Source organism: Homarus americanus, unplaced genomic scaffold (assembly GCF_018991925.1).
Source record: "Homarus americanus isolate GMGI-L3 unplaced genomic scaffold, GMGI_Hamer_2.0 scaffold32531, whole genome shotgun sequence".
Lineage (NCBI taxonomy): Eukaryota > Metazoa > Arthropoda > Malacostraca > Decapoda > Nephropidae > Homarus > Homarus americanus.
The window spans coordinates 695,001-721,791 of NW_024755865.1; the positions used below are offsets into that span (position 1 = coordinate 695,001).

The following is a 26,791-nucleotide window of genomic DNA, read 5'->3' on the forward strand; positions in this document are numbered from 1 at the left end:
CCAACCAGATAAGAAAAAGATCTACGAGAACATTGGCTGCCAGATGGAAGGATGAAATTAGGAAGTTTGGAAATGTTAAGTAGACACGAGAGACTTATGAGAGAAGATTGCGAAAGCTTATGCAGTGACACGATACAAGCTGAGAGTAACGACTGTGAATTATATTTCACACTAAACAGTGGAAATTCCGATATTGTAAATAATATATATATATATATATATATATATATATATATATATATATATATATATATATATATATATATATATATATATATATATATATATATACTGTATTTATTCGAAGCGACCATCTCACCATCTCGCTCCGGCTACCTCACACAGGGGAGGCAGATTGGCACAAAACTCTGCGGGGAAAACCTTGACGAAATAGCAACATTCAGGGGACAAATCAGGTCAGAGAAAACCTACCGTCTTGTTTCCAATATTCTTGACGCGACAATTGAGGACGACAGTTTTTCCCAGGAGGCCAGTGACGTTGACTGACTCATGGTAGTCGAAGTAGGGTTCTTCACGGTGGTGTAAGACGTCTGCTGGAGCCTCCCGCCCGCCGTCCTCCGTGTCACCCACTGACGCTACCAGAGCTGAAACACAAGATAGTGGAGGAGGTGAAGGTTGTGCTGTTGGGGTGGTGGGGAGAAATATAAAAGGCATCACAAAGAAAGAAACATACAGGAAGATAAGGATAAAGAAACAGAACACATAAAAAGCAGAAATCAACTCAGGCCCCCCCACTCAGACGGGAGAAAATGTACAACAGCTAACTCCCGCAGTACATTATATCACTCCAGGTAAACATTTTAACTACAGCAAAACGATTAAACAAATTAGACAAATCCAGAAGGTGTATGAATATAACAGAAGTAATTATCGTCTCTTATTTCTGTCTTCAAAACCAATAAATGATTATTTCCGAGTACCCGAAGAATATTTTTAATTTAGTTGGTTTTCATTATACATGTATATCCGTATCGTTAGGCTCTTTTCAGGAAGACGCGTTATTGGTCGTTTCAGAACCAATAAACCAACTAGATCCCCTGAAGGAACGGTTAGGTATACAAATTACCCCACTTTATTTCCCCCCTCCCCGTAAGGTCGTGTGGCACCCCCTTTAGCGCCCGTGTCGAGCATATTGCTATCTAGATGAACGTGTCTGGCTTACCCAAGGAGATGCATCTGTTAGTAACATGATGGTGTAAACCTTATAACTGTGTCTTAACTGCAACTCCATCACGACGATGCCAGGAACTAAATAATTCTTCCTCACTTTGGCAGTACACGTAATCTGTCAACGTATTATCATTACTGTAAGATATAGTGTGTCTTTGGGTTAGAATACGTGGCAGTAGTTCTCGATCATATCCTTATTGATACCCTAAAATAAGTGAACATTTTGGTAAGGTGGTCCAGATCGTACACACTACCATCAAACATAACACGTCAATAACTACCCGGATGCTCACTTACTACCCCTTCCAATCTCCTGGCTTCCATTTCTCCTTGTTCCATAAATGTCTTGACTCTAACTTTTGTACTTATAAATAAAATCCCTGCCTCGCCCATTGCTATAAGTGGACTCTCGTGTCTAGTGGGAAAACTAATCTGATCTGTCTCCATCAACATTGCATAAGATTTCCCGATTTTAGGAATAAGATCCAAGTTTTATGAGAACAATCTGGGTATAGAATATTATTGGATCTAGTAATATTTTTATTTATTTTTTTTTTTTTTTTGGGGGGGTGATAATATTCTCCATTGTTTTGATACTATTCCATCCCAGGTTTTTAAACTACCTAGAGAGGAATACATTACATTAAATATAAATTCCCATCACGTATAATAAATGATATAATCCCTTCTAATATCCGTATTATTTTCTGGAAATGATCTAATTATAACTTTATAACAAGAAGATACAACTTGTTATTTCCATCCACAAGAAAATAATAAAGTTGGGATTTAAGAACAGGATACAAATAGCAAATAAACAGAGGATAAACAAATATAAAGAAAATATATCCTTATAGTGAGGATACATAGCTTAAAAGACTTCAAGATTATATAGGTGGGCGAAGATGGTTGACGTGACGATTACCTTGATATATGTGTCTAGATTAAGGCGTCATGACAGTAATGTAGTGGAGCTATTGAGAGGGGGGACAGGAGGGCGATTATCTCTTATGGTGTGGTAAGATACTGGACGAAGGAGTTGGCTCGGTCCTGTCCACACACACACACACACACACACACACACACACACACACGCACACACACACACACACACACACACACACACACACACACACACACACACACACACACACACACACACACACACACACACACACACTGAAACTGGCCCCCATCAAGCCAAGTGATACACTGTATACTCACACTTGACAATTTCATCTTAATGTTTAATGTGAGTTTTAGTCACTGTGAAATGTAGACCGTGCCCCGTGGAGATGACTGATAGCATAAGGAATTATAGAATTGCACCTTGACTTGGCAAATAGTATACTCTGATATATTCATTTAATATTGATGAAAGTGCTTTATCTAATGTACTCAAGAAGTATGTATAATGAGAGAGAGAGAGAGAGAGAGAGAGAGAGAGAGAGAGAGAGAGAGAGAGAGAACACAGACTAACATCTTCAGGACACCCATTACCACCCTCACCTGGACTACGTGCCCCCCCCCCCACACACTAGACAGGTCAAGAGGATAAACAGCACGGCTACCAAAAAGACTTTACTTCAACCTTGAGTCACGGAGAGTCAATAACGAGGAAAACCCATAACTTTCAGCCCTCATTCTCTCCCTTCCATTACACTCTCCCCCTTCACCCATTAATCTCTCTCACCTCTCTCCCTTACCCCCCTTCCCCTCCTTCCCTTAACCCCCTTCCACCCTATAATCCCTCTCACATCCCTCTCTTACTCCTCACCTTCTTCACACCTCACTTTCTTCCCTTGCCCCAACACTCACAATTATCACCTCCTACCTTCACTCACCTTCCACTCTTTCCCCCTCACACCCCCCTTTCCCTCACTCCCTCCCCTCACCCTCTCACCCCCTCCCCTCATCCGCCCTCTCACCCTCATCACCCCCTTCCGTCCCTCCCTTCCTCCAGCACACTAACAAGGAGGAGGAGAAGAAGAAGAAGAAGAAGAAGAAGAATGAGGAGGAGGAGGAGGTTAATACTACACATCACACCACGTTGCTGCACCAGAAATTACATCTAAGCCCCAAATAGCCGGAAGCAGCACGTTTCATGTTGACAGCTCGGGAGTGAGAGATCGTAAGAAGGAGGGGTTGTGGAAGCAAGGCCAAGTGAACAGCGAGTGACTGCCTGATTGAGAGACACCCAGGCTTAGGTTTTAGTCTCCTGGCTCAGCTGCTTGACACGGACTATACCACCTTGTTGATGAGACCTGTCCTTCTAAAGGCACCTGTTCTCGTTACACCCACCATGTACTATTGTCTCGTCTCTGTCTCGTTGTCTGTCTGCCGGTTTGTTTGTTTGTCTGTCTCTCGTCTGTCTCTTTCCATTTCTAAGTATCCCTCTCTTTCTTTCTTATTTACACACACACACACACACACACACACACACACACACACACACACACACACACACACACACACACACACACACACACACACTCTCAGCCCACACACCCAACTGCGCCACAAACATTATCACTCTCGTGGGATGGCCAACTCTACTCCACACGGACGAGCCACCAGGGAAGGGACTGAGGATGAGACTATGGCAAGACAATGACGTAGACACTATGGCAAAGTAAGACCACTATGGCAAGATTACTATGACGAAGAGACTAAGATTGGTAACTATGGCAAAACTATGGCGAGAAAAGACAAAAAAATTATGGCAAACTGAAAGGTCAATGGCAACGAAAGTATGGCAAGGTAGAAGGATTATGACTAGATTCTGGCAAGTAAACTATGGCAAGAAAACATTTCCTCCCTCTTACATCTTCTCTCTCACCCCCTCTCCTTCCCTATTCCTTCCTCTCCACCACTTCTCATCAATTCTTCCCTCTTTCTCATTATTTCTCCCACACTACTAACTCCACCTTCCCTTAACTCTCACATACAGCCTGTTTCTCACTCTCTCCACCACTACTTCCTCACTCTCCTTCACCACCTCTCCCTCACTCTCCCAATTACTATGACCCTCCACTCTCTCTCTCTCTCTCTCTCTCACTCTCACTACAACCTTTCCCTCCCTCTCCCCCACTCTCCTCAAAACCTATCCCTTCATCAACCTCTCCAAAACCTCTCCCTCCCCTCTCCCTATCTCTCCCTCCCTCTCCCCAAAACCTCTCCCAGGGATCGATGCACAGTCTTTCCCTGCAGAGACGGCTGGGCGCTGTCCTGCCAATTATATCAGCATCATATGTGTGTGTGTGTGTGTGTGTGTGTGTGTGTGTGTGTGTGTGTGAGAGAGAGAACGAGACAGACATATAGACAGACAGATAATAAGGTAGACTGATACACAGACACGCCGACAAACAGGCAGATGGACTGACATACAGACAGACTGACACACAGACACACACGCACATACACACGATAAAGAAAAAGAGAAACGTAATTACAAGAAAAAACAAGAAAAAGTAATCTTGTCAGTGTATGTATATTGGTGTGTGTGTGTGTGTGTGTGTGTGTGTGTGTGTGTGTGTGTGTGTGTGTGTACTAAAGATGAAGCAAGATTAATGAGACAAGGAACAATAAAAAAAACGAAGGGGAGAAGAAGATGAGAGAGATGAGGAGAGTGTAAGAAAAAACGGGTGAGAAGGGGAGAGAGAGGAGAACTTGTTAGTACCCAGGTCCTAGAGGGGTTCTGGATGGTCTTAAGTCCTGGAAAAGTTCTGGGTGGTCTTAGGTCCTGGAAAGGTTCTGGATGGTTATAGAAGCTGGTAAAGTTCTGGATGGTCATAGGTGCTGGAAAGGTTCTGGGTGGTCATAGGTCCTAGGAAGGTTCTGGATGGTCTTAAATCCTGGAAAAGTTCCGGGTGGTATCGGTGCTGGGAAGGTTCTCGAAGGTTATAAGTGCTGGAAAGGTTCTGGATGGTCATAGGTCCTAGTGGTGGTTCTAGAAAGCATCTTATACCAAAAACGAATGAAAAATGAATAATAGGGAATTGAAGAATGAGATGATAAACCATACTAAAAAAATAATTCAATATTAATTCCAACTTTTATCTCATCACAATAAACTATTACTCCAACTCCTACTATTACTATTTATACTATTTTCAACACCAATGTAACTAATAATTCCGTTTTTAATTCCAGCATTTTTTCGTATATAAAAGTTGTATATACTGATGTAAAAATATTCTCAGAAAAAAATTCCCTGTTTCAAATTCTCTCATGCATAGAACACCCGATTTGGAGAGTAATTTGCATGCAGCCGTCCTCTTCACCTGCAAAAATAATCACACCTAGGCATAAACTCTCTCACAAGTGGCAAAAAATGTGCTAGCTGTGTGTGTGACAGAGAGAGAGTTACAGTTAGAGAGAAAAAGAGATAGAGATAGAAAGACAGAAAGAGATAGAGAGCGAGAGAAAGATACTGTATAGAGAGCGAAAAATGAGAGACAGAGAGAGAGAAAGGGACACATAGAGAGAATTAGAGATATATAGATAGAAAGAGAGAGATAGAAAAAGAGAGTAAAACAAAATACAAATACTCCAGGTAGCGCCATCGAGAACCAACCTACTTAACAAAGGTGGGAGAGAGGCGTGGTAGTTACACAACACTCTCAAGTTCCAAGGTTCGAATCCTCTATCGTTCTCCAGGGGTCTTGGCTGGGTAAGTGTAGCTACCTTGGTTATCTCCTTGATGTTGTTCTTAATGTTAGTGTGGATCTTTTTTTTTTAGTTATTTAGGATCAATTTCGGTGATATCTAAAGTGAGTGTTGATATAATGAAGTTAATTTAGTAATCTAGGAGTTAGTTTCTCTCGATATCATCAATCCACCCTGTGACCTTGAGGTAGATATCCTGATATCCTGCAGGAGCCAATGCGGTGATCCCTGAGCGGCTCCCGTGGCCACAGGAAACAAACTGTTGAGCTCTTGAGTGGTTTCCTTGACTCCAGTAACCTGGCTGTGGGAGTTTCTTATGTGTTCTGGATTACTTTCCTCTCAGACTGTGCTGATCGCATGCTCTTAGCTCGCAGGAAGAACACGTCATTACACTCAAACTTTTCGTGATATTTTCGGATGTTTCATGATGCGTTGCAAATGATGTTCATGTAATTTATCGTGAACCAGTCAGCCTTGTATACTATCTTTTCATCAGTCAACATTGTGTGTGGATGTCTTGCAACAATGTGGTATTGTGATTTGAAGAAATCAACGTAGTTACATTTTGTATTGGACGAAGTCATGTACTGAGAAGGTGTGTGTGTGTGTGTGTGTGTGTGTGTGTGTGTGTGTGTGTGTGTGTGTGTGTGTGTGTGTGTGTGTTTGTGTTCAGGTTCATCTATATACCACAATATCCCACACAAACATCAGTTATCATTAAGACAAGTTATTTAACAACATAGACACAGGTAAGGTCAATCAACAACACAAGGGGTCGGGACCTCACCTGCACCCAACACAGGGATCAGCATCGTCAACACCGGCGAGAGTTTCATTGTCTTCACTCCGTTGTGGGTTCTGTAGAGGCAAGAGAAAAACACTTTATTAAAACTATTAGTATCTGTTAGCATTATACATGGGATGATTTTACATACATATATACAATTCATAATCATACGTGCATACTTGTTTACACATATACAAAAATTCATAGGATTTTCCCAGCTTCATATATAATTTATAATATACAACCAGACTTTCTTCCTATAGTGGGAGGCATGTGTCACCCTTATTGTTGAGTCATCAGCTACGGCACTGAGATAGCTGACAACATGACCTCGACATTGCATTAAGACTTTGAGAATCCAGACCCAAAAAGATTCGTACATTAGATCGCATAAAGTAAACTTGGTATTAAATGAACGCGTCTATATATATGGTAGTCTCATGGTAGTATTGTTGTCATAAGAAACCTTTGATAACTTCTGGTCTAACTTGGTGATCTTGTCTACCTAGGATGGTATACGTTCTTTAGAGAGACATACCCTGTACATACACACTCAAAACACAAACAAACAAAATAACTAAATGAAATGTGTCATTGTGTTGGATAAAACATTTTACCTCAAACCTTCAAGAAGATCGACAAGGGGATGAAAGTAATCAACGACAAAAACAAAAACAAGTAAATAAGTGACTCAAACAAATAAACAATATACCAAAGAAAACAAAACAACCACATTAAAACAAGAACAGGAAGAACACCATAGAAACACTAATACAAAAGAACCCAATACAAAAGAAATACTACACACACAGAATACAGGCAGGAGGTAATTCAGGAAACTCTCTGCCTGCGTAAATTCAGAGAAAGATGTTATCAAGAGAACCACAAAAACAAACATGGGATTGAGTTTTAGAGACGCAGCAAGAGGAACCAACTTTATGACTGCTGTTCCATCAGTCTAAAACCTTAACTTCGATTTCCTTGGAGAGTCTGAGGCGTGTTACTTTTTTGGGGGGAGGAAAGGGGGAGGGGGTATGATTGCTACTTCTGTTTTTTCTCTGGGAATCTGATTGCTACTACGTTTTTTTTTTGCTCTCTTTCTGGGAGTCTGGTTGTTACATTTCTAGCGAGAGATTGATTGCTGCTATTTCACAAACTGCTCGAGTACTGTTATTTTTTTTTATCTAGAGACTGTGTAATGTTACTTTTTTCCAGAGAATGATTTGTGTTACTTTTTCTTAGGGTGGTTGATTGTTACTCTTCCACCAACAACCTGAGTGTAACTTTTCCACCGTGAACCTTAACATTTCTCTTCCACTGACAACCTGAGAAATCTTTCCTTCTTCACAGAGGTCCGTCCCCTTCGTTGGTCTGAGGCCAAGCTGGCATGACAACGGGCCTGTGTGTGCTCTGGCATTCAAGATTTGCATAAGTAAAGCCTGGTATAAAGGCCACTCATTCCCCCCCTTCTCCTCCCCACCCCTCCCTCCCCTGCAACACCACTATCTCGGAGAGGGGAAGATGAAATTCTATAATCTTAATAGTTATTATCTGTTAAATTCAACCATTTTAGTTAATATCTAAAAGACTCAACACTCTGGAGTTCAATTGCCCCCCCTCCCTTCTCCTTCCCAACTCAACTCGAACGAAATCTATTTATCCGTCTTTTGAATCTGAATTTTTTTCCACTCAGTCCAAAACAGATGAAAGAAAAAGATACGATTAACAAGCAATAAAAGAAAATTCAATCAACGCCAAGGAATAGAGTAATAAAAAAAAATAATAATAATTAACTGAAAAGCGAAATGTTTGGTTCCTAGAATTCTGCAGAAGCTTCTAACGGGGTAAAGAATACAGTAAATCTTTAGTAAGTTGCAATAAGAGATGCAGAAAACATTAGCGAGACAATATAATACTTGGGTGGCTATGTTACTCTCCCCTGTACGTAGACATTTTAGCTTTTGGATATAGAGGGAACACGACAACTGTCCTCTCTTGATAATACCGAGGGCCTGAGCAGACTTGTTTACCTGTTAGAACTGATTTTGTTATCATTGTATGTCTTTTTTTATTTTTTTATTGTTATCTTTTTGTTATCTTTGTTGTTGTTATATTTAGGGTTATTGTAATTATTATCTCGTTAGGTCTATTAATGTTGTTTTTGTTTTTTATTATTACTCTCTCTCTCTCTCTCTCTCTCTCTCTCTCTCTCTCTCTCTCTCTCTCTCTCTCTCTCTCTCTCTCTCTCTCTCTCTCTCTCTCTCTCTTTCTCTTTACCTATCAGTACAGCGCCAATTTCCCCCCATGTTTTCTCTGGTATTCATTAAGTTCCTCTAGGAAACTCCCTGCCACTTGTATTTTTTCACCTAGTTTTTTCTCCATCCTGAGTCCTTCTTTGTTTCCTCTAAATACTCTCATTCCTGATTTCTTCCTGGCTTCTCTATCTCCTCTTAATCTCCAGGTGAATATCTACCTCCTGATTTCATTCCTGATTTCTTTGTATATTTTCTTATTCTTCTTTGATATTCTTACTCCTGATTTCTTCCTAGATTCTTCTTCCTGATTTCTATTTTAGTGTTTATCATTCTCTTAAATTTTCCTAAAATTCTGCTATTACGTATTTTTTCCTATTTATTACCTAAATACTTACTGTATAATATTTAATCTTTTTTTTTTTTATTTCTCTCTATGTATCCCCCTCTCTTCCTAATTACACCTACGTCTTCTCATTTCTGCCTTTCTCCTGATTTATCCCTATCCTCCTCTCTTCTCCTTTACGTTTTATCACGCCCCCTTACATGTTCTCCTTCCCTACTTACTTTCTACTCTGACTCTTCTTAATTATCCCCTTCTAATCCACCTCTCTTTCTTCTTCTTCTTCTTCTTCTTCTTCTTCTTCTTCTTCTTCTTCATCTTCTTCCCTCGTCTTATTCCTCCCTACTTTAACACATTTCTCTCTGGTTTCCCTCTCTACTCCCCTTCTTCTCTTTATGTTTCTTTTTCTCTCATCATTCCTTCCGTTTACTTTATCTAACTACACATATTTACGTTTAATCAGTTTCTGTTTCCTCCCCTCCTCTCCTTCTCTCCTTCCTTCCCCCCATTTCCCTCCCTGGCTATTTGTTATTCAAGCTGTGTTGTTATTATTATTATTATTATTATTATTATTATTATTATTATTATTATTATTATTATTATTATTATTATTATTATTATTAAACACGAAACTAACCACAGAAAACGACACACTCACTCAACTTAACTCTGTAATAATTCACAAAAAAGTTAATAACAAAAGAGTAATTAACACAACATTATGAAAACCTGCGTAATCTTGTGGTATGTTTAAGACGTGTGTTAGTCTTGGTTTCGACCTGCTGAAAGACTCGACCTTAAAGTACTACGAATTGAGGAAACTAATTCCATTTAGGAGGTGTTGAGTGGAAGAAGAAGTTGGAGACCGTTTGTGTTAAGCCTCTGCAAATTTGCCCACTCTACTGATGAGCTGCGGATGACCGTGTGTAGTGTGTGTGTGTAGTGTGTATGTGTGTGACTGTGTGTGAGTGTGTGTGTGGTGTGTGTGTAAGGATATTCATATAGAAGAAACTTTTATCTGTTCTAAAGATGATGTAAAGGTCTGGAATGAACCTAACCTGACAGTGAAATATTTAATGGTACATCTCATATATACCATCTACAATCCTCCCAGCCAGGTAGATTATAGATTAATACGAGTGTTCGTCATTGTTACGTAATATAACACACCGGTCACACCTATGAACTTCACCTGTAACCTTGACCTTTTGATACAGTTAATAGTATTTTGTATTATTTGTATCTCGTTTACCGGAGATGCTTATTCATGTGAAATATCGGGTAAATATGTTTTGATACTAAATTTGTAGTCCGGAGCAAAATACAGGTTTGCAGACACCCACAGAAAGGAACAGAGATTCAGACTGACGGACGAACAGAAACAAAACGTAATACCTCTCTCTCTCTATGCCCGTGACCTCCCTCTCTATACCCATAACCTCTCTCTATGCCTGTGACCTCTCTCTATGTCCGTAACCTCTCTCTCTATGCCCGTAACCTCTCTCTTTCTATGTCCGTAACCTCTATCTGTATGCCCTTGACCTCTCTCTCTATGCCCGTGACCTCTCTCTCTATGCCCGTAACCTCTCTCTCTTTATGCCCGTAACCTCTCTCTCTTTGTGCCCGTAACCTCTCTATTTCCCTTTACACAATATTTCCATGTCCACTAATCACGTTCCCATTTTCTGTTCCTAGTAAAGGTTTTCCCTCGATGGCGTCCCTAAACCATATTTAACTTCTAACTATAAAGTCATCCCACAGCCTTCAGCCGCCAAAATGTGGAACAGTTGGCTCTTCCTGCATTCTGGTCTTCCCCTTCCTCCACCAATCTAATCTTGTGTCATTTCCCCTCAACTCCTGGTCTGTTCTGGCTTAATCTTTCACTTTTCCCCCTTAAAAAAAACATTCTTATGCTTGCTGTGTGTATTACTTCCTCACTCAAGCTATTCTAACTCTCTTTAATATAACAATACTTGAAAAAATTAGAGAAAATCAAATCACTTAAAGGTTAGGTTATGCACAGTATCTCAAGAAAGTATATGTCTTCTCCCTGTGCGAAACATTATGAACCATGGATGATAGATATTGGGTTATACACGTTCTTGCCCTGTAATGGATGATAGATATTGTTGGGTTATACACGTTCTTGCCCTGTATAATTTAACATAAGTAATGCAATGTAAATAATATGACGTTCGATTACCAAATGAAGTAGGATCAGTATACCACACAGACACGCATACCAATCTTCCCGGGACATCACGAGTTGCATGTAGTATTTCGGAAGTCATCGAACACCCCTGTCAGATACTTTTTTTTTTGTGATATTTTACCTCAGCTTATTTTACTTTAAGATGAACCATCCCCACACAGTAATGTTATCTCTAACTTAGTCGTTGTCTTGTTTCTACATCTTACATACACACACACACACACACTATCTCTCTATCTTTCTCTCTCTCTGTACACCTTTATCATATCCTCCTCCTCTTCCCCCCACACACACTCACACTATGACTGAGCTGACTGAGGTTATTTGAGGGAACTTTTAACTCCAACTCCACTTGGAACTTCGACACCGACCCGACCGCTTCTTCCGACAACGTTTTACAAGTTGTTCGTGTTGGTATGGAAATCTTTACTCCCTCCCTTCCTCCCTCCCTCTTTCCCTCCCTCACTGTACCAGACTCTCAACCTCTTTCCCTCCCTTCCCTCCTTCCTTTCCTTCCTCCCTCCCTCCCCTTCTGTACCAGACTCTCAATCTCCTTCCTTCCCTCCTTCCCTCCCTCAGTTCACTTCTCACAATGCTGCGCCTATCTCTCCTCTTCTCTTATATTTCTCTCACATCTTCCCTCTATACTTAAATTCTCTACCCCATTTACTTCTCTCACATCACCTACATTCTCTCCCTCCTCCTCTTCTCTCACAACACCTCTTTCACCTCCTCTTATCTTCTCTCACATCACCTACATTCTCTCCCTCCTCCTCTTCTCTCACAACACCTCTTTCACCTCCTCTTATCTTCTCCAACCTCTCCTCCCTTCTCTCACACCTCTTTCACCTCCTCTTATCTTCTCTCACATCACCTACATTCTCTCCCTCCTCCTCTTCTCTCACAACACCTCTTTCACCTCCTCTTATCTTCTCTCACATCACCTACATTCTCTCCCTCCTCCTCTTCTCTCACAACACCTCTTTCACCTCCTCTTATCTTCTCTCACATCACCTACATTCTCTCCCCTCTCACGTATTCCCACAATCTTTCACACTGACCTGTTCTCCCTCCCTCATTTCCTCTCACTCCCTCCTTGCTCTCCCTTCCTTTCCCCTCTTTCATAATTCCTTTTGAGTTAGTCTTTTTTTTTATTTATACATATAGAGTAACGTAATTCTCTTTGTACGAATTCCAATGGTCGATACAGCCCAAATGATTTAACTATTTTTTTCATATTTTCTTCATTTTCTCACGTTTTATGATCGAGTTCCTATTATTTCCCCTCTCTTATTACATATAAATGTGTGCCCTTTTTATCAACAGCTGCGTGATTTTTACTTATTTTTTTGTACAATATTTTACTAGGGGCAGTTTCCATTTTTATTTATTACTTATTGCAGTGATATTTTTTTCTCATGTTCACCTGCAGTTTAATCAAGCGGGGTGAGAGGCGATGTTCTACCTGAGGGGTGAGGGTGAGGAGGAGGGGATGTTGGTTGGTGAGGGGGAAGGGGGAGGGGTATGGGGATGTTGATTGGTGTGGGTGAGGGGGGTGTTGGTAGGTGAGAGGGGAGAAAAGGAGGATGATGGTTGGTGAGGGGGAGGGTGAGGGGAATGTTGGTTGGTGAGGGGGAAGAGGTGGTGGTTGGTGAGGGGGAGGGGAGAGGGATGTTGGTTGGTGAGGGAGGGGTAATGTCGGCAGGTGAATGGGGAGGGTGGGGGTATTGGCAGGTGAATAGAAGTGAAGGGGAAGGAAGAATGAATAGCGAATCTTAGAGTTCGAAAAAGAAATCCACAGCAAAAATAATAATAATAATAATAATAATAATAATATTATTATTATTATTATTATATATATATATTATTATTATAATATATATAGTATATATATATATATATGGCAGTATATATATATATATATATATATATATATATATATATATATATATATATATATATATATATATATATATATATATATATATATATATATATATATATATATATATAAAGGAATTCATTCACATTTAGAAAGGACTTTGGGACAAATCTCTTCTAAAAAAAATACAACAAAAACAATAAGGAATCAAATTTTGAGGTCAGTATTGACGTCTGGTGTGAGTTTTTTAGCTGGAAATTCTCAGAGGACAAGATTTTCGTCGCGGGACTTGAAAACAGCAGCTGTTGGCCAATATGAGACAAGTGCCTGCAGGTGTCAAGGCATTTATTCTCAGAATTTAATATCAGCACAGAGTTTTTTCTCGACATAAAATTCCTCATTTCTAGTACCTACTTTTATATATGTTTATATCTTATATTTTATACCATTTTATATATTATTGTTATATTTTCTATTCTCTATAACGTGTTGTTTATTTAATATAGAATTAATTTGATATTTTGCATTTAGAATTTTTTTTTCTTTTGTTTTTGTCTTCTTTATCATATTTGCTGGATAATCTTTTGTATTTTCTCCTATGTCTTGTATCGTCTTCCTCGTCTTCTTCTTCTTCCTGTGTTTATCACGTTGCTTCTCCTCTCCTTTCCTTGTACCTCTTTCTCTCTCCCTTTATTAATTCTTCTTGTTTAATCTTCATCCTGTCTCCCACATCCTCTTTATCACTCTGTCCTTAATAAGATTACTTTCTCCTTTATGCTTTCCATCACCCTTTCTCTCTGTCTCTCACTTTCTCTTTGTCTCCTGTCTCTCAAGCTTTATTACATTGTTAATATTTATCTATCTGTTTATCTGTCATTTTCCCCTCCTTTTCTCCTTACTTCTACTTATTCCGTTATCTTTATATATTCTCCTTAGCCTTCTTTTCTCTCTCTCTCTCTCTCTCTCTCTCTCTTGCTTTTTCTCTTCTATTTTCTTTCTTTATGTATGTGGTTATGTGTACTTGTAAGTCTCTCTCTCTCTCTCTCTCTCTCTCTCCTGCCGTCAACACATCACCCGGCCTTCACTGACCACACCTCGAGGGAATCATATATCACCTGCCTGCCATCCCGACACCCCTAGGGATTTGTGTACACCAAACCGTGTATGTATCTAGAGAATCGTGTATACCAACTTCTGTATACATTAAGGGATTCATGTACACCAACTTCTGTGTGTGTGTGTGTGTGTGTGTGTGTGTGTGTGTGTGTGTGCATAAGGATTAATGGTAGTAACTCCTGTATGTATTTAGGAATTCGTGTACACCAATTCATATATGTATCGAGGGATCCGTGTTCACTAATTCATATCTGTATGTAAGTAATCATTTTTAAACTGACACATGTACGTATGTAGAGATTTGTGTATACCAACTCGTGTACGTATTCAGGATACCTGCTGGTGGTGTAGGAGGACTGTTATGATTCTGTGTAAGAGTGTAGGAGGTCTCTCTCTCTCTCTCTCTCTCTCTCTCTCTCTCTCTCTCTCTCTCTCTCTCTCTCTCTCTCTCTCTCTCTCTGGGTCACCGATTAGAATATTTCCCCCTGTAACGAGAGCCACCTACCACTAACAGCCCCACAAGAATGACAGTTTATGAGAATTGACTCAGGATTTCTGAGTGCTTACCTTAACAGCGTGGACCAGTTTTTAACGTCTTGGTTCTATACTGTAGTGACTCTGAAAGTTTACACAGCAGGTGGATGTTACGTTATCATCCTCCCTAACAGATGAATATATACTTGAAGGAAAGAAGTGACTATAATATTCCCCTATCAGCGTTATCGTGTCTTATCATTACAATAGCCGTGTGTGTGCTGTGAGATCCTATGGTGTTATGTTTGTTTACTGAGAGATATTGTTGGGGGAACTAAGGTGATGTGCAATACTTGTAGGTGATGAACAGGAGAAATTTTACCAATCGATCTAGACATTCAGGATTTGTTTATTTTCTTTATTATAATCAACTTATGCAATTTCGTTCCTTGTATGTATTCTTTTATTTGTTATAAGTTAAATGTTTAGTCTTTTTTGTCCTTTCATTGGAGTTAAAACAATATTTGTATCAGTAAAATAATTCTATCTGAGTAGGTTCATATTAAACCAAAGGTTATCAGCATACACCTAACTCATAACTGCCTGTACACCATCTACACATGTTAACATACAATCCGCATTGATAACGTGAACTTTAACCCTCATTTGATTATACTCATAGGTGATACATGTGTGTGTGTGTGTGTGTGTGTGTGTGTGTGTGTGTGTATAGATCGTTTAAGCTAGCGTGTGTATATATGATGGCGTGCTTACATGTCACAAGATCAAGAAAGGTACATTTTATATTACCCAATATAAACATGACCAAACAACACTTACATTGGTGGAAGAGAAATAACCACGTAGGATTGATCTTGTTAACGTGAGCCAGATGTCAGTACACGCAGTAAAAATCTTTGTATTCTGACAGGCCGGAAATTACAATCGCAATATTGAACTAAAAAAAAATACAAAATTAATCTTTGCTTGCAACATCCACACGAGAGCTATGGATTTCACAAGTTTGTTTCATTATACACAATTGTGAGCTCAATTTTTAATTCATTAGGTATTGATGAAAAAGGTAATATCGTAGAAATTACCTGAATTGTCGGGAATTAGTTTAAGACCCCTGAGATGGTCCAACCTTTAAAAAGAAATTCATGAATTGTAATTTCGACTTAGTATGCGAACGTAATCTAGCGCTGGTATTAATACATTTACATAATAAGTTTTTAAAAGGTAGAACTTATGAATTTGATAAAGCAAAAAAGAATTGGTGGGATACAACCATCTGTCGCGCATTGACATTGTTTTTTTTTACTATTTCATTCATAAAGAAATTATTTTTTTCTCTTATTGCTTTTAACATTTTCTTAAAAAAAATTCCCAATGATTTAATTCCTTAATTTATTTATTTACGTATTGATTTATTTATGTAATTTTTGGTTCACTTAAAACACACACACACACACACACACACACACACACACACACACACACACACACACATCAAAAGACTCAAGTTAAATAAGTCAGAACCCCGAAGCCGATGTAAATTCACAGAGTGGCCTCGTACCCACTGGGAAAGACAATCCGGTCCAGTGCCACATTTCTCTGATGGCTTAATTATGAATGTCTTTCCCAGGACTAACAAAGAAATGTCACCGGTAACAACCTCTGAAGACTTTAATTTCTTTTATTATCTGGCGCTTTAATTTCCTCTGCTACACCTGCATAATGGTCTTGGTCTTAATGAAGTCCTGAACACCTGTATTGTTATTATTGTTGTTGTTGTTGTTATTATTATTATTTTATTATTATTATTATTATTATTATCATTATTATTATTTGGGGTTCGTTTATTTAAGCAAGATAGACAAAACAAAATACTATAGAAAACGTGGTCACCGAAACTAATACGAGGGAGACTTAAGAAATATTTCACAACTCAAAACAGAGAGACCTTTTAGTACCCACACTGAGCTTATTTAAAGCAGGAGAAAACGTACTATGATAGTGAGTCTGTGAGCTATTACAACCCTCACAAGGCAAACAACAAAAATAACATATATTACACATTTTCTCCATATAAAACTTAAAAACAAAAATGGGAAACTTGGGGAAAATTAGACGAGTGATACATATAAAGGAGAGACCACATACCACATTCTGAGTATAAAACAGAAAACAAAAAACCTTGGCTGTAAACTGTGCTTCAGGTTATTGACGGCGGGGCGTTTTAATGGTAGGTAGCCAGCCAAGTGCCCATTAGGCGGAATATCAGAGTGTAATTTCAGTAAATGCAGCAATTTCCAACAAGGGGAGTATGTACACAAACCTTTAAAAGACTTACTAAGTGTTCCATTAAGGGATAAACCATTACGCAGATTACTACTGTAGCTCCAATGTTACTGATCATTTTCTGTGTCGGGGCGACCAATGATGGTGTACTGGAAGTGTGAAGTCATGCATATAGTTACTCTTTATTACGATTGAGTTGGCATATTGCCCTCACGTCATTTCTTCTGTCATACTCTCTAATACATAAATATATATACTGTGTGTGTGTGTGTGTGTGTGTGTGTGTGTGTCCGTGTGTGTGTCTGTGTGTGTGTGTTACATATCAACTTTTTTATGCAATTTAGAAAGCTAGCTAAACAATTACCATGTTTTATGAAAAGCAGGAAAGAATCGGTGACAATATTTCAACCAAAGGTCATTAATGAGAGAACATTATCAAGCGTGTTCTATAAACCTTTAACATAACACATCACATAAAAGAGCAGCATTACACAGGCTTCACACGCCCAGCACACGTCACATAATCCCAATAGGATGCAAAAAAAAATTGTATATAGTACACTCAAAAAATCATGAGGAAAAAATACATTGGCAATACCACAGTAAGTGAGCCACCTTAGTTTATGTGGCATTCACTCTTTCACTCTCAATACTAAAGCGCCTCGAGAAAAAAAAACACTTGTAATCTCTCTCTCTCTCTCTCTCTCTCTCTCTCTCTCACACACACACACACATACACACGCACTTTCACTCTCAACACTCAATCCACTGACTGTGATACATTTCAGTGTGTCACAATTTTATCACTCTCAACACTAGAACTATTGTTGCAAAATATTTTCCATCTCCGTCAGATACACCCCCTTTCACTCTCACATATAGCGTGTGGACACAGATACACCGCGTAACTCTAGTTGAATGGGTCCAGAGGGATAGGAGGGAGTGAGGGACGGGAGGGAAGAGGGAGGGAGGGAGGGGGCGGGGCTGATATATTCACTGCAATAACAAGCTGGACATCGTGCCTCTATTTTTCAGCTCAATTGTCGTCAGTGTTGGGTCCTCTGGGCTGACGACGGCAACATTGTGGTAAGTGTTTGGGCTGACAATGTACTTACGCCGTAATGCTGATAACTTAATAGAGAGTAATGCTGACAACAGAATATTGTAGTGGTGCTGACGATAAAAGATTGCGGTGGTGCTGAACGATGTACAGTAGTATTGCATTTAAATCATAACATTGTGGTAGTGGGAGGATCCAAATAATCATTTAGTCTAATCATTACTCTCCTAAACCTAACCTAACTACTAGTCTCATAATCCTTGAATTTACCTCCCCCCCCCCAAAAAAAAAAAAAATATGCACAAATTAGAATAACAAGTTTCTGCTTTTAGCTATTGTTAGTCAAAGCTTCATGCAGTAGTTCAGGTTTGGCTCTGTGATCGTCGACATCAATGGAGGTAGCTAATTGTTTACCTGTCAAGAGAAGACTTATTAATGATGCTAATTCTTCTTTACTTTTTTTGCCTTTGGATCAAAACCTGATATTCTCTTTGAACTCCCCACAGCACACGAGCCTGAGTGTAGTAAGAGCCATTCTTTCAGGAATAGACACTGTTAATTACGATGCTTCAAAGTTCATATTACAAACTTTAAAAAAAAAATAATTGTTAGACCCTTAACAGTTACAAGGACGTTTACCTTTTTATGGTCAGTTTTGATAAAGTAAAATTATATAAATAACTATCAATCACGTTTCAATAACACTTCTGGACCACGAGAGTGAGAGCTTCAGTAATCTATATATTGAGTAAACATTTTCTTGTGACATTACGGAGAGAAATGTTTAGGAGTATAACATTTTTCTTCGCAACTTTTGATGTTTACTTTTCTGTTATTTAAATCTATAGACCACCAGACCGGTAGAAAGTGAACTCAACCATTAAACTCCACGACTACAGAACACGTAATTAAGTATGATTATCTTGTAAAAGCTGTCATTTCAACATTTCAGACCCAACAACCATGAGTCCCACTTATGTGTGTTTTGGAAAGTTTGTGGATTTAGAGAGGAAAGCTGAAAGTAAATAATGATTCGGCCTTTACTCCGAACTGACCTACTTCGATAACAATATAAATCCGTTTTAATTGTTCCGCATCCGTCATGTCATTAGCTGTGTCGGTATACAAGGAACAACACAAAACGTAAACATATAGTGAGCTGTAGAGACAATGGGGATGAAAGCCACTTGTATTCTGTAGTCAAGGATTGTTCATGTTTATATTTGTTTACATTTTCTATCATAGACTTCATATAAACAGATAAATTATATTGCTTTGTTTGCTATATTCAGTTCTTACGGGAGATTGTAACAAATATTTGACACGTTTGATATTGAAATAGACAAAACACACGAATATTTTTAGTTGTAAATTACATAGTTTCTACTCTTTCTTTTATGTATTTTTGGAACTCCGAGGTTTTGTATCCATCATGAATGATTTCGAGTTGAGGGTCACTATAGTTAAACTTTGTGAGGTCGACAAGAGGTATGGAAATTTTGCTGTGGGAGGCTTTGATGTCGGGAGCCCAGGCGTAGAGCACAGTGGACCCTGAGGCCGAGGGGGAGGAATGAACGCTGTCGACCAGGTAGATGCCAAGTGATCCTATAATTAAAGTCTTTCTCACATGGAAGTGTCACAGTTGCCATAGTTGCCATATTCACAAACGACCCAATTAGAGTGACATTAAAGGGGCCACCGCCATCACTTCCTAATTGACACCTATGATGAGTTAGATCACATCAGCTTACTACAGAACATCGGCAGTAATGAGGAGACGAACCGCGGGGCTTAAGGAGGTCGAATGAGATCACCTCCCTGACACTGTAAAGGGGTAAATGTAATCAGGTGGTGATTGGTCGTTAGGAATCTAGGTCACAAATCACTGCTTGATAATTGTTTAGAAACATCCTCATCCGTCCAATCACCTTAGAGTAACATGACCCGATGCGGACAGTATTAACGAAAAAGACTTAATACTTAATTTTAAATGTGTTAATTGTCACTCTTTGTGTCAAAATATTTCACTATGTTTAGAAAGAGACTCGAGACAAAACCCTAAATTTTCTTAACTTAGACTCCTGAGATACAAGACTTCTGGTATGAGGCTTTGTTGTGTGCTGATATCTCTAAACAACATAATACATAGCTCTCCTCAGCCTTAGTACTGGTGTGAGTCTTAGTGTGTGAGTCATCCTGTGAGCCTCCGTGTGTTCGTGTGTGAGTCTTTGTGTGTATTCGTGTATGGATCTTCGTGTATGAATCCCCGTGTGTATGTGTCTTCCTATGTGAATCTTCGTGTATATGTGTTCGCGTGTGAGTCTTCGCGTGTGAGTCTTCGCGTGAGTCTTCGTGTATGAGTCTCCGTTGTGTTGTGAGAATGACGCCATTGAGTGTAAGACGTCCTTCAAGATAGTGGTGGTCGTATCCTGACAGATCCTCTTTTGTAGTGTAAGTTGTGATGGGGAGGTGACGTCTTGTCTTTGTTGTGCCTTATTCTTTTACGTCTTTCTTTCTTTCTTTCTTTCTTTCTTTCTTTCTGCACATATCACAGAAGAGTAATCCACAGGTATAGAGGCCGTCATTGCAATCTCTTCACAAATGATAAAACTCAGTTATTATAATTACCTTTTCTTTTTGATAATTTCACCAACATGTTCTCAGGTCATATTGTGTATGTGGTTAGGATGATTAGAATTTATGTGAATCCTAAGCGTTTGCGAGATAGAGAGAGAGAGAGAGAGAGAGAGAGAGAGAGAGAGAGAGAGAGAGAGAGAGAGAGAGAGAGAGAGAGTTCAGATTTCTCTCCGTTCAGACTATGCAAATTCTCATTTTCTTCCCAGCCTGAGGTCACCATGTATCGTGTTCCTCAAAACATATCTCATCCCTGTTAAATTTTCCGTATCTGGTGTTTCTGTAATACGTTTATGTAAATGGAGGGGAGGCAATTTTTGCAAGTGACAATAAATAACATTTGTGGTATTGAATAAGTTGCATTGGAAACACTCCATTACACCCTAACCTCCCCCCCCCCCAAAAAAAAAAATATGAGGGCAAGGCAGTGGTTGGTTGTGATTCTGTATCGTCAGACTGAAGAGTATACGTGGTTGCATGTTTGTATATCACATAGTGTTGTTAATTCTATCGTAAAAATGAGTGACTAAATTCTTTTCGAAACATATCCACGGCGAAGAATCTTAGATGGGATAAGCAGATGATTGTTATATAATAAACTGTATTTTTTTTATGAGTTTAATATTCGTAGTGGGGATAATCTTCTCAAACACTTACAGTTTCTGCCACATGGCTCATACTGTACAGCACTGAGAGACACTCAAACAGAAGGGTGAGTGAAGATGGCTGTTTTATCATTCTCAAGGACGATAAAACTAAACAGGAAATCAAACTGACAGTAAGGAAAGACTATATTTTACCTTATAAATAGTCTTCCTCAACTGGGAAACATCAGTAAACAAAGAGGGAAAAAAAAAGAAAAGCGTCAAGCGAATTCCCACGTTAGTATCAACCAGCTGCTCCTCTCACCTACACAGCCCTAACAAGGCAGGCAATAACTTGAAACGAAGAGGAAAAAAAAACAAAAAAAACAATCTAAATACAACACCCACACACAACACGACACGGCAAGAAAACCCTACGTCAGTATGAAGCAATTCCTCGTTCCAACTACACACACTCCCAACAAAGCTAAACAATAACTTAAAACGAAGAGTAAAAAACAAGCACAAATTTCACACAACATATAATCATACACCACCACCAACATATTACCACCACCACCACCACCATCACCACCACACTACCATTCTACCACACCACTACCACCACACCGCCACCAGCATATTACCATCACCACCACAAACTATCACTACGACCACCACACCACGACCAGCCGGCTTGAAACTGTGTGTCCTCCCTAAACTTATCATCTTGGCCAGTGTGTAAGTTTGCCAGATGGTACACTTCGTCCACAAAATGTTCAACTCTGAAAATATCAGCTGTTCCGCCTGGCTGCCACAGACTTACTCACTCTCTCTCTCTCTCTCTCCCTTATTCTTGATTGTGGTTCCAACATTTTTCTCCTCCTGTCTCTACTGTATACTTAGCTCTCAGATTTTTTTTCCCTTGCTTTTATTATATATTTTTTTAACTTTTTTTTTCCACTATCTTGTGTATGTTCGGTGGGTGGTTTTGTTTTGTGTTTGTTTGGTTTGGTTTTGTTGACTTGTTATTGAATGTTTGTTGTTTTATTGTAACTTTGATTATCCTTTTTTTTTTTTACTTTTTATGTTGTATTTTTGGTTGCATTATTTTATTTTTTACTGTTGTATCTTATTTTTCGTCTGGTGATTCCGGTAAGCGAGAGCTGCTGGATATATATCACTTTCTTTTTCCATCGTCATTTTTTTCTCCCAGTGCAATACCAAACATCGTCATTATAAAAATACACCGAGGTTAATGGGAACTGTGAGAGTCAAGACGAGTACGTGAAATAAAAGAAACATCTCAGCCAATGGAGTTAATGGACAAGTTTCATTCCAATTTTTGATTGGCCAACAGTCTATTAGAAAGTGATTAAATATTTATTGCAATTTGACATGAGTCAAGCCCTCAGTGAATGACATTGAGGTCAAGAGGTCAAGTTGGTATTTTATTCAGGTGCATCAGTAGCTATATGAATGCCAACTCTAACTGACTGATTGGTCGTGTGTCATTAGCTGCCACCTGTACACTTCCTGGACCTACACAACACATACATAACCAAACACTAACTACGACCACAATATACGTACATAATCAGATGCTAACTAGGACCACAAAATACATATACATAATCAGACAGTAACTACGACCACAAAATATGTACATAACCAAACATTAACCTCGATCACAAAATACGTATATAATCAGACAATTACTACGACCACTAACCACGACCACAAAATACATACATAACCAGACCTAAGCTGAAACATAATCTATATTAAACTTCCGCTTGATTATCAGAACAGATAAATTCCGACAAATTTCTGAAAAAAAATCCGACGTAAAGAGCGCTAATTATTCCCTTAAATCTTAGAATCATAAGAAAATATCCCGTAAAAAAAATCCCCATAACTTACAAATTCTTTTAAGTCTGGTATTTAATTATATTGTATGATTAACTCTTATAGCAGAACTTCAAAGCCTTATAAGATTAGTAATTGTCAATATCTACCTTGATCACCAAAGTCATATGGCACTAATTTGATAAAGGTAAATAGATAATAATATGGTTAGATTATATGACTTACTGTACCTGTTGTTATCATTGTATTGTTTATCTCATGGTGGTCTTAGCAAGGTAAAATATATATATATAAAAACATTGTGCATATACATACATACATACATGAACACATACGCTTAGAAAATACTAAATAAACAGACACACACACACACACACACACACACACACACACACACACACACACACACACACTACAAAACAAAAATACAATCAATAGAAAGACATCTCCATCATCCTTTACTCAGCGCAATCATCATAACATATCGAAGATTAATCAACCAATGAGCGTCACATATCAAAGACCCAGCAGCCAATCAGGACGCCGGGTACACAAGCTCCACGTCTATTCCAGCGGGAAATGAGGTGATTAAAATTCCAACACGCTCGCTGGAAGCTTAGGGTGGGATAACTTAATGCTGGAACAAGAGTGAAGATAACAACTGGGTGCTGGAAATATAACTCGATGCACTACAGCAGTTAAGATAACATTTGTATTCATATATTACAACTTAACTTACTACAGTAGTTAGAAATAATAACTTAGTATTGGAAATGTAACTATAGCCACTGGAAGAGTTAAGATAACATCGAGGTTGTGTAGTGATATTATAGTAAATAACTTAAGATATTATCCTAGTTATCAAATGATAACTTAGCTATAGGAGGTAAGATGATAATCGAGTTCCACAATGATAATATCTTTGGGGTTAACGTGGTGATAAATAATGCGAAAAAAAGATAACACGCAATAGTTTTTACAACGGTATATAGTAATAGAGTGATAACATAAAAGAAAAAAAGGAGCTAAGATAACACAATCTCCCCATAAGACAGTCTAAAATAACACTCCAGAAACTAAACAAACACTCACGCACTAGAATCATAACATCTACATAAATTAAGATAACATTGATACTTTACATGATAACAGCAATGAGAAGATAACTTAAACCTGAGAAAAATTCCACACCAACCTGAAATCGATTACTTAACCCACTTTGTAGGAGTCGGGTCAACGTATAAACAAACCCACTTAGCTGATACGGTCGATTATACTGCTAATACTATCAACCTCCTTTCTCCTCCGCCCTGTTGAGTTAATTAAAAGGCCAGGTGCTTCAGAGAGGTGAGTTTGAGGGTAAAGGCGCCCGCTCGTGTTCTTTAAGAAACATTGATAACACAATAGGGGCAAGAGTTAAGTTTCGTGTAGACTAAGAAGGAGTTACTTATCATGTGAATTAATTCCTTAGTCTTAGGTGAATACTTTAATAGATAATTACATGTGCGTGTATATAGACAGGCAGGCAGGCAGGCAGGCATATTATAAAACGGTCATTCGATTTCTCCCTTTCTGGTTCCGAGTAAAATTATCTTTCTCTAATTTATATCAATAATTAAGACACACTCCAACATAACATACTCAGAGAAAGTCTTACAGCAAAACATACATGTAAGTTACCTCCAAACGAGTGTATTTGTGCCTGGAAACTCCCCTTCCAAAAAATACATCACTTAAAGGCCACATCTGCCTCACACACACCTTGATGGATCTCTTGGTCTGAGGTTTAAGACTTGTTATCGATAAGCACAAAATTGGATCCACACTTCAGGTAGTAAAAGAGTTCAGAGTGTACCAGCAGCCACGCAAACATGTTGAATATTGGAGATATTTACTCTATAAAGTGATTTTCTGTATGAGAGACTATGTTTGATTCCTTGGGGGAGTGGGGGATATTATCGTTCACTTTTGTTAAATTGTTTTTCTCAATTTGGTTCTTTACTCTTGTTATTTTTGTTTTGTTCTTGTTGTTGGCGTTCTTGTTTTTGTTGGTGTTGTTATTTTGTTGGTGTACTTCTTGTAATAGTCTTTGTTCCTCTTTGACAAATATAGTACAGTTCTTTTATATGTATTTTAATAACCTATTCTATCAACCTTATTATTATTTTTTCTTTCTCTTTTATTATTTTCTTCTTCATCTTCCATTAAATAAACAGAAACACAATTAACAAAACATCCTCATTATTTTCTTATCCTGTCTGTCTGTCTGTCTGTCTATCTGTCTGTCTGTCTGTCTGTCTATCTGTCTCATTCCTTTACTGCAACAAAGAACAAACATCGTGTAACAGCCACTTACTACTTAGCTCCTTTCTCTCACTGCTAGATATACTGGGTGGGAGAACATACAGTTAGGACTGGTTTATGAATCATTTACTAGACGAGGGACTGCGGATGGGCGAGGAAGGCGAGCCGGTCTTGGAAACCGTTACCCTTAGTGCGAGACAGTCAAATAAAATATTGAGGTATGGTTGTGGTGTCTTGGGGTTATAAATACGCTTTGCTGTATTAATGTAGGGTTGTGGTAGAGTTGTGATGGGTTTTGTCTGTCTGTCTGTCTGTCTCACTCACACACACTATTACAAGATCACACACCCACACACACACACACACACACACACACACACACACACACACACACACACACACTTCAAATAAAACTCACCCTCCAAGACCCAAGTTTCAAGCCTCTAGAAACCCCACCAAGAAGATAACGAGAACGAGAGCGAGAACGAGAGCGAGAACGAGGACGTCTAATAGTAATCTTTCATAAGGTTCTTCCTACAGCCTGATTCCCTAAATTGTCTTGTCATACAGAGTAAGATTGTCGGACCACCAGCGAGTGAATTATACGGCTACGGACAGGTTGAATTATCCGAACAATTGGGGAGGGTAAATTGTTCTGCCATGTAAGGGAAATTGTCCGGTTAGGGAGAGATAAATTATCAGGTCACAGACAGGAGATGATAGGGTAAATGAGGGGGAAGTTATCCGGCTTATGATCTTAAAGAAAAAATTACACAGCCATCGTTGTGGAAAATTATCCGGCCATCGATGAGTAAAGTTATCCAGTCATCGACATGTTAAGTTATCAGGTATTCGATGAGTAAAGTTATCCGATCATAGAGGAGTAAAATTGTCCGGCCATTGAGTAGTAAAGTTATCCGGCCATCGAGGAGTAAAGTTATCCGGCCATCGACAAATAAATTAACAGACTATTACCGTCTTTTTCACACTGCCATCAACATTTTATCTATCCGGCCATTGGAGATAAAAATCACTGCCACCATCGATAGTAAATTATCTGGCTAAAGAGTGTTAACGCTTCTGTTTTTCCAGTGGATGGCAAGTGAGGTGA

General features: G+C 38.8%; 1 protein-coding gene across 1 annotated transcript in view; it reads right to left on the reverse strand.

Annotated features, from left to right (window-relative positions):
* The window catches only part of LOC121856690 (zwei Ig domain protein zig-8-like), a 78,926-nt gene that overhangs the window by 31,309 nt on the left and 20,826 nt on the right, over positions 1 to 26,791 (reverse strand). Inside the window, exons 2-3 of the mRNA XM_042352381.1 lie at positions 6,647 to 6,717; positions 433 to 605 (exon numbers count right to left, since the gene is read on the reverse strand). Of these exons, the coding sequence (XP_042208315.1) occupies positions 433 to 605; positions 6,647 to 6,695 (222 nt within the window). The 5' untranslated portion in view covers positions 6,696 to 6,717. The remainder of the gene's footprint in view (positions 1 to 432; positions 606 to 6,646; positions 6,718 to 26,791) is intronic.